This window comes from Petromyzon marinus, chromosome 3, assembly GCF_048934315.1.
Source record: "Petromyzon marinus isolate PM22_M1 ecotype Great Lakes invasive population chromosome 3, UKy_Petmar_22M1.pri1.0, whole genome shotgun sequence".
Taxonomy (NCBI): Eukaryota; Metazoa; Chordata; class Hyperoartia; order Petromyzontiformes; family Petromyzontidae; genus Petromyzon; species Petromyzon marinus.
This window is the reverse complement of record NC_133669.1, coordinates 16,830,340-16,839,818: the sequence shown is the minus strand read 5'-3', so window position 1 is coordinate 16,839,818 and position 9,479 is coordinate 16,830,340. Positions and strand designations below refer to the sequence as shown.

At 46.2% G+C, this 9,479-nt stretch overlaps 1 protein-coding gene across 2 annotated transcripts in view; it reads left to right on the top strand.

Annotated features, from left to right (window-relative positions):
• The first annotated feature begins 2,632 nt into the window (after window positions 1-2,632).
• GCKR (glucokinase regulator) overlaps window positions 2,633-9,479 on the top strand; it is a 29,921-nt gene continuing 23,074 nt past the window's right edge. Inside the window, exons 1-4 of one of the 2 annotated variants that reach the window (XM_032976708.2) lie at window positions 2,633-2,727; window positions 6,675-6,815; window positions 8,202-8,376; window positions 9,353-9,421. In XM_032976708.2, the coding sequence (XP_032832599.2) occupies window positions 8,215-8,376; window positions 9,353-9,421 (231 nt within the window). In that variant the 5' untranslated portion in view covers window positions 2,633-2,727; window positions 6,675-6,815; window positions 8,202-8,214. The remainder of the gene's footprint in view (window positions 2,728-6,674; window positions 6,816-8,201; window positions 8,377-9,352; window positions 9,422-9,479) is intronic. The other variant, XM_032976716.2, reaches the window with a different exon arrangement.

Sequence of the window (9,479 nt, the reverse complement as noted above, 5' to 3'; positions counted from 1 at the left end):
GTGGACTTTTGAACCCATCATTGTGAACTTTTGAGTTGTAGTCCCTTCGTATGTGTGGTGGGGTTTCTCCAGGTACTCCCATTGTCCTATTATATGCAAAGTAATCCTTAAAAAGGAACTGGCCAAACATCCCAATGGAGCACGTCCCTTATACAAGTGAGTCTTGACACTCCGCCAGTGTGGTATATGTATAACACGTAGGCGTTTTTGGGAAAGAACGCGTAAATATAAACGTGTCGTTAAAGCCGCCACCACCCGACATAGCCAATTAGCAGCAGAAAATGGAGCCATGCCGAACGCGATGTGTAGACTGGTAGAATTGAGAGTGCATTGTTATAGTTTGGAAAAATGAGAGACATCGGGAGAGATGAGATAAAACTACACGTGACACATTTTATAAAGGCATTGCAAATTATTTATCTCCTACAAAATCACCAATTGAAGCACATTATAGAGCTATATTAACCGCGCAGACTTTGTCGTAAGTTTATACAGCATCGCATTTATATATGCTTAGAAAATTGTCGTGCAATATTTTGTCAATTCATATAAAGTGCAACAAAAAATAACAGTGATATAACCGCAATAGTATTGAAAATGATTCACCATTACTGTACTCTGATTATGGTAAACATTCCAGAACGCTTTATCAAACTGGCTCTCGGTATCACATGTGACAGATTGTGCTCTGCTTGAGGCAATAAAGAAAATGGGAAAAGGGCACAAGGGTACGGTTGCTTTGTTATAATGATAGAAATGCACACTCTAATGTGACTTGTTGGGAAATGTTGAAAAATATCATTACATGACACCAGTTACAGCGGTGTAGGTTTTTTTTTCTTCTTCAGTTGTGCTGTGTGGCTCTTCAATGTGTTTTCAGGTTGTGCCGCGTGTTGTTCTGCATCATGTCCGACCTTTTCGCTCCGTGTACTGGGAGCTTCTTCAATTCCTGACATCGTTGTTGCGTTCCAAAAGAAGCTCACAAACACGTTGGGAATTATGTCAGACATCATGCCATAGCAGCACGCAGAGCATTCATGAAAACGCATCGGAGAGCCGTGCAGTACAACAAATCACGACTGTGCTATAGGCTGCTGTAATGTGTTGTATGATCAAATCCGTAAATGGATCTCATGATCTGTAAATCTGCACCAGAGTGTGGAAATGGGGAGTCTACATATTTGGTTCCCAGAGGCAGGATTTTCAGCAGTGAGCATTGGTGACTCTCCTGTACTGATGAGTCCTCATGAGAACAAAACCAGCCAACAGTCGTCGGTGTCCATAATAGAGGTTTTTTTGGGTTAGATCGCGTAAATATCTAAATGTGTCGTTAAACCCGCCACCACCCGACACAGCCAACTAGTAAGGGTTGTCACGTAAACAGAACATGCCAAGTTGTCCGTGTCTCACTGCTGCCTGACAGTTGGTAACACTTGCACAAATTATTACCGTAATTGATGGCAAGAGTGCCAACAATTAATTTCATCAGGAACTGCAAATGTTTTGCATACACTGCGCAAAGGCTGAATGCTTTTTGTACACGTTTCCGTGTGTGTTTATTTTACTTGTGCTGTACGAGTTAGCACTTATACAGTATACAATGTCTCAATAGTCCACTAGACGGCAGCAAATCACCACGTCGGAGAAGATCGTGGTGGCATTCTGTGACGCTAAATCGAATGGAGGCATTCCGCCAAACCACAGTGATTTAAAACGTGAAGTAACGATAGTACTGTACCGTCTTCATCAACCACGATCTATTCACTACTGGATGAAAGTCTCCCCAAGTAGAATTTAAAATTACTGGGGGAATTGTACGAAGATCCCTATACGCTAGTAAAAAAAAACATCCAGGAATCAAACTGTTTTCTCAAGTATTGTTTTGAAGAGTACAGTAGCTACATTTAATTCCAAATATAGTGCTATTGTTTTTACTTGTAACGTGTCGCACAGTATTTTCTCTCGAAGAGAGAGAACGACCAAATGGCACGAGGGGGAACCACAAAGACAGGCAGCAGGGCAGTCAGTGGGCGAGCAGGCGCTAACAATTGCCCAAGCTCTGCGGTGGTCTATTTATTAAGATGTTTCCAGCCAGTTAATGCTTGTTTTACGTGTGTGATGAAACCGGAGCACCAGGAGAATACGCACAGCGTGCAAAGGGGCAACACTCTATCCCATACAGGTGGAACAGATGTAGATCACATTTGGGCAAGTTGAATTTATGATCACAAACATCAAGCTGATTGTTAATCTTTTCTCACTGTTACCGTCCCCTCTTAGCTTCACCTGCTGTTTAGTTAAAATTGCGTCTGTTATAATCCAGCCCCCCATCCAGCGGTGAACTGACGGCAGGCCCCTGTGCACATCGATCACGATCACAATGGCTCTAAAACTGGCACAGGGGGAAACCGCGTGGGCAATTTGTCAAGGGTTTTAGCAGCATTCTCCTTTTTTTAGTTTTCAATACAAACAGTTCCCTGTTGAACTGTGGCAAAGCGGTTCGCGTTTCCGAACGAAGAGGACCCGAAATGTCTGGCGTTCTTCTGCTTTACGCTAAGTTATTCTGTTTGTACAAAAACTACAGACGCATCATAGACGGGGGGGGGGGGGTGGAAACCGGCGGTGAGGGGGGTGGTTTGTGGGGGGAATTTCCCCGTGACGTCTCAGCACGTGGAGCGTGAGGATCAAAGACCGCAGGGTGTGCGTGCCTTGGGGGTCGTCTTCACGGTACATGCACACACGTGTACCCACATTAACATACATACACACATTACACATTCACGTCGACGCACAACGACGCACGTTCATGTGTGTGCCCTGCGAAACACATCAACACTGCCTTCTTTACATCGAGACACAAGGACACACAATGCAGACGTTGACAGCCATCGCAGGCTCTGCGTGTACACACACACACGCGCGCGCACTAACACAGACGCACACGCTGTGCTCCGCGACACGTTGACACACCGAAGTGCACACGTGGGGTGTACCTGTAAACGCATCGACACACTCGTTCACCGCCAACTCAGGACGCATCGACAAAGACAAAGACCCCCCCCCCCCCCGTGTAGCCTTTAACAGACTGTCGGGGCAAGTGCTGTTAGCGAGTGGCACCTGTGAAGAAGGCCGGCACTGTGTGGCACACGAGGGGGTGGGTGGCCGGCACCATTGGCGATGTTTACTACACACCGCTAAACCAGGTACCCAGTTGAGGCTGAGTCGACCGAGGGGAGGCCCGGTTCAGATAATCGGGAATTGAACACGGGACGCCGGGTTGAAAGGGCTGCGTAACACTAACCGCGACACCAACGATCCCCATCAACATAGACACATGAACAACAACAACAGCCATTCACCACTAAGTGGCGGTGATGTCACCACGACGCTTGTGCCAGGCCATGTGCACCTTGAGGCTACCACGTGAAGTGTCGAACGCCCGTTGGCAGGAGGTCACGGGGCAGACCCAGCAGGTGTCACGGGTCGACTGACTGAGATGACTGGCTGATGCACCACCTGTGCCCCCTACTGTGCCAACCTGCTGTGCTTTATCCACCCGGCGCTCCGCTCGTTGTTGTGAGCGTCGCTCCTCCGCCCTCCGTTGTTGTTGGAGGGCGACTGCCTCCAACTTCCCAGTAGCGTCCTTCACGAGCCTCCTCCACAGAGGCCGATCTTGACACCGCTGGTACCGGTCATCGGCAAGTCCACTCAGCTCCACATTCTCCTGTACCACTTCACTCCATCTCTTCTCTAGCCCCGTGCCTCCTGTACCACATCACTCCATCTCTTCACTAGCCCCGTGCCTCCTGTACCACATAACTCCATCTCTTCTCTAGCCCGTGCCTCCTGTACCACATCACTCCATCTCTTCACTAGCCCGTGCCTCCTGTACCACATCACTCCATCTCTTCTCTAGCCCCGTGCCTCCTGTACCACATCACTCCATCTCTTCACTAGGCCCGTGCCTCCTGTACCACATAACTCCATCTCTTCTCTAGCCCCGTGCCTCCTGTATCACGTCACTCCATCTCTTCCCTAGCCCGTGCCTCCTGTACCACATCACTACATCTCTTCTCTAGCCCCGTGCCTCCTGTACCACATCACTCCATCTCTTCTCTAACCCCGTGCCTCCTGTACCACATCACTCCATCTCTTCTCCAGCCCGTGCCGCGCCCGTTTAGCCCCCTCGATCCGGACGAACAAAAGCTGTGTCGGCATGCGGTGGCTGGGCATGCGGGCTACATGGCCCAGCCAACGCAGCCTTGCCTGCCGGAGGAGCTCACCGATGGGACTTTGCCCAGATCTTTCAAGGATTTGTGAGCGCCTCACACAATCCAGCCTGGTTAAACCCAGGATGGATCGTAGGCAGGTCAGCCTAAATGTTTCTAACCGGCGAAGATGTTCCATTAGGGGGGGTCCACGTTTCGCAAGCGTAGAGAAGGGAGGGAATGACCGTGGCCGAGAAGACCTGAAGCTTCGTGCGCAGCGACAGACCAGGTAGCTTCCACACAGCGTTACGCAACCGATGAAAAGATATTGCCGCTCGACTGATTCGGAGTGAGACCTTCTGCTGTCAAACCGGAGCTGGTCATGAGCACACTGCCCAGGTATGGAAACTCTCCACTCTCTCCACAACTGCCCCATCACCAATTGGGAGTTGTGGGGGTGGAGTATCCGATGGTACAAAATACCCAGGCAGGTGTTGAGTTTTGGTGGGGCTGATGGTAAGGCCCCACCTCTTAGTGGCAAGCTCCAGGTTCAGCAGTAGCATCTCCAACTCCTCCTCTGAGTGAGCAGCAATTACCAGATCATCCACATACATAACGTGGTTGACCAATAGGGAGCCATCCCTTGACCGCACCCGGGCATCGATCAGCCTCCCATTGTATCTGTACCAGATGGAAATTCCTCCGGTACAGCCATCGAAGGCTTCACGAACTACGTGGTCGAAAAAGATGTTAAATAATGTGGGAGCCAGAGGACATCCCTGTCGCACTCCAAGGTGAACAGGGAATGGCTCCGACTCCCGGCCACGTAGTTTTACCCGGGCCCGCTCACAATCATGAAGGTTCTTAATGATCGTGAGCAGAGGGTCATGAACTCCAAAAGCACGAAGAATAACCCAGAGCCCAGGCCTACTGATGGCATCATAGGCCTTGACCAGGTCAATAAAGCAGAGATGTAGGTTTTGTTGAATTCCCTATACCTCTGCTGTAGCAGACGGACAGAAAATTTGGCATCTGTGCAGGACCGCCCTTCCCTGAAACCGCATTGGGGCTCCGCAAGCCTCTCCTCAGCGTGCCTAGCAAGGCGATGTTGAATAATCCTTTTCAGGACCTTTCCCGGCACACTGAGGAGTGCTATGCCCCTGTAGTTGTTACAGTCTGTGCGGTCCCCCTTCTTAAAGAGGGGGACCACCAGGGCATCCTTCCAATCCTGCAGAACCCGTCCAGTGGTTGTTATGTCATGTAGGGCAGTCTGTGCACAAACACCACCCTCCCTCAGCATTTCGCTTGGGAGATCATCTCTGCCCGGTGCCTTTCCGGGTCTCAGACTCTGGATCGACCACCAGGGCATCATTCCAATCCTGTCGCACCCGTCCAGAGCCCCCATTTGGTCGCTGTGGTGGTTACAAACGCCCATGAGGGGAATGGCCAATCTGAATTGGCCCTTCCCCCCAATGGCACTGCTCACCACAGCGTTGCCGTCCGGCACCAAGAGTATAGGTAGGGGGTTGTTTTTTGCCGGACACATGAACACACACACAAACACCGACTATGCACACGTGAATACACGCTCACACTCAGTGTAGACACATCGACTAGCATAGACTCACAGAGACTCACTTTGCAGTACACACGTAGCCAGAAGCAGTGCTGTGGTCACACTCACTGCGTTGCTTACCCGATGCCACACGAGCACACTTCTTACGCTCAGTGTAGACACGTTAACACACATTCCACAACCATCCACATTCTTACCTTCAAAGACACAAACACGTGAACTCACCGTACAAACATTGACACAATACAGTACTGTACGAACACAAAGGTTACAAATATTTACACACACTCTAGTACGCATGAGCAAATACACTCAAGAGTATACACGTGAACACACGTAATCATGTTATATTTTGAACACATTGAAAACACGCACACTTGCATCGCAGCTCAAACAACTTCCTCGAGTTATGTTTTCCCGTAACTTGATCTACAGAGTGGTCTAGATGTCTCGTGACCCCAATTTAATTCTCTAAAACGTAATATAAATTTTTAAGTAAGGTTTATTTAAAACAGAATAGGGGTGGATTAATGGGGGGGGGGGGTCACAAGACATCTGGACCACCCTGTACAGAAATCTACTGCTCTCTCCAAGGAGGGGGTTCTTCTTGAGAGTCCACAGCTATGACACACAGACGGACACACGTGTCACACGTGTCATAGCCCGCTTTGCAGTTTCATCACCATCAGCCATGATCAATCCACTGCTGGATGAAGCCTTGGGGAGGTCTCATTTCTCCAAAACAGTTTTTTGTGTGTTTAGTTTGTTGTCCTTCCCCCCGCACTTACGATTAGCACGATTGGCTACGTACGGTGCGAAAGAAGTGCAACATACAGAGTCCCTCGTGATCTATCACCGTCTTACGACGCGGCAATGAATCCACCTGGCAGCTGGACGTGACCTGGATTTCATCGCTCCATCTCAACGGTTGTACGTCCTCTCAGACGTGTTCTCTCCTTTGACTGCCGCTCCATCGTCAGTCTCAGCGTGATCCCTTTCCGGTGACGTGTTCTGCTCAAGCCCTGCAATACGTATGTTTTCGCAGCCAGTAATAATGACACATGATTCAATGCTTTTTGGTGGTGCATCTCTTTTGATGTTGGTGCAAATGAGCAACTTGTGTGTGTTTTCTTTACCGTGGCACTCACCACGGGGAAGGGAACGGAAGAGTCCGGGGCACAAAGTATAATACAAATGGAAGAAAAAAAAGCAACGGGCGTGTGATGAGAAAGAATGTAAATTAGTCGAATGAATGGGAAAAAAAAAACGGCAGCAAAATGTTCAGGGAGGTAGAGGCGATGTAGGTATGTTGAACTTATTTCGCACCGTACGTAGCCTACCGTGCTCATTGGAGGTGCTTCACGGAGCAGCGCGTGTCGTCACAGGGGGCGGGAGGAGACGGGGCTTGAGAGGGGTGGCCACACACAAGTCACGGGATTTACATGGGGCTTGAGCCGATTTAAATATGTATATAGATGGTGTTGAGTAAACATCTGTGCTTGTATTGTACTTTGGCTAAATTATTGTTTGGGATTTTTTTATAACGTAAAATGGTGCATTTTAAATACAGTACAAATGATTGTAATAAATCTGGTAATATTCGTGGACTATGAGTGTGTTTTTGAAACTTTGGTGTTTGCTCTAGCTGAGTTGTTAATTTATTTCGTTTTATGGACTATGAATGAACTGGTTTAAATTGAGTGAAAATATTTCAATGCATTTTTAATCAAGAAATGATTCCGAATATAAATTGGTTTAAGCTACTGGTGAGCATTAAATTAAAAGCTTGCTTTGTTAAATTATATTACAGACGTGTGATCCATTGAAACTGGGAATGGAGATGTTCATAAAAATGTTGATCGTCACAAAATGTAATGTCAGTCTCATTTAAACCATTTTCGATGGATAATACTCAAAAAATCAATGGAGCATGTCATGCGCTATAAATGTATATATCAGCATAGCCATGAAAGTCAATGCACATTGCAAAAGCAAATATAGTTATTTCCACATAAAAAAAGTCATTCAGATAAAAACGAATGGACTCCATTTTTATTGAAAATTTAAGTTGGGTAGAAGCAGCCACAGTGTATTATATGAATGTTGTGTTATTGGTTGCTTTTTAAAATACCATACATACATTACATTACCTTGGATTAAAATTACCCTCCAGAACTCCGCTGTAGTGGAGGCCCTTACACCTGCAATTTAGTGAGCACGTTTATTAGCTTAAAGCTTTTACGATGATTGTACAGTATATTAATATGCAGTCGTGCGTCAGTTGCATGCTCTTCACACATTGAAAACTCTGCTTAATTGACTGCCACACTAAAGCTGTATTCAAGTTTGTTTTACGTATTTGCAGTTCGTTTGTGTGTGGCGCGTGTCACATTATCAGATGTCTGTCTGGATCGCAGAGTCTGTGGGGAGATGGCAGCACTTGAAGATTTGGTGCCACACACAGAGAGGGCAAATCCACGTACTCATGGCCTGGACACTGCCTCGCCATCCCAGCTTGTCCAGCTTCTTCAAGAGTGTGATTTAGAGATCTTCCAACGAGATGACAAAGCAACAGCGGCTGAAGAACACATGGTGCTAACATTTGTGGTTACCTCTGTGACAATAACATGTGTACACATCACTTTGTATGAGATGCATTTTTGGATTTAAAAATTTCGGACTTTTAAGGGAATTTTCAGACCTTTTTTGGGTGGATTTTCGCATCTTTATACTTATTATAATTTTATATACTGTAATAGCAACTTTAACTTAACATGTCTTCGTGCTTTGCTAACAAAAGTGACATCAGCTGACACCACGCGCCATCGCTCTTGCCATAAAAAGTATTTTCACTTTCCAGTGACGTTATAGTTGTGGACCAATACAAAACAAACATTTAGATAATTGAAAATGAAAAGGCCCTATTTTAGAAAATGTGTTTTGTGCAACATTTAGGAACACAAGTGCGTGCATTCACATTCTGGTGAAATTAACATTTTTAGAAAGACTACATCATTAAAAATAAATAATAGTTCTAAATATAAATGCATCCTTTTGAAAATGTATACCCTTTAATCCTATGTAAATATCAAAAAATAGGCTTTGTTGGCTGTGGTTTACAAGCACAATTAAAGAACAACCTCATGGCATCATTACCACTGTAATGTGATAGAATATACAGTAACAGAGAATTAACGTTTCAGCCAATGGCCCATCTCGCTTTAGAAGTGGGGTTTATGGATTTTGCAGGTCAAAAGAGGCTACAGAGAAGGTTACCCACTCTATTTCTTCTCTGGCCTCTATATGCTGTGAAGGGGCCATTGCCAGAAACGTCGCCTCGTTTTTTTCTTTCACGCACATTGTCATTGTAGAGTTGTTTTTGTACAGAAGGTAGTTTGCCATCCTCCGCAAAGTTTGTATGTCTATCATGTGTAAAGGCATCCGGTGTGTGTGTGTGTGAATAGGTTGTACGGGAGATGAAATTGTTTGCGTTCAATGGGAGGTGAAGTAAAAATACTAAATACCAATGAAGTACTAATTAAAACATTAATTATTCCTTCCTTTATAGACATTATTTGGTGAGTCCACAATAAGGTTGATGACCGATGTGGCTGCACAAGCAAAAATCATACTCGAGGTAAGGACTCCTATTAAAAGCCACATTTAAAATACAGAGAATGTGTGCAAGTTTAACA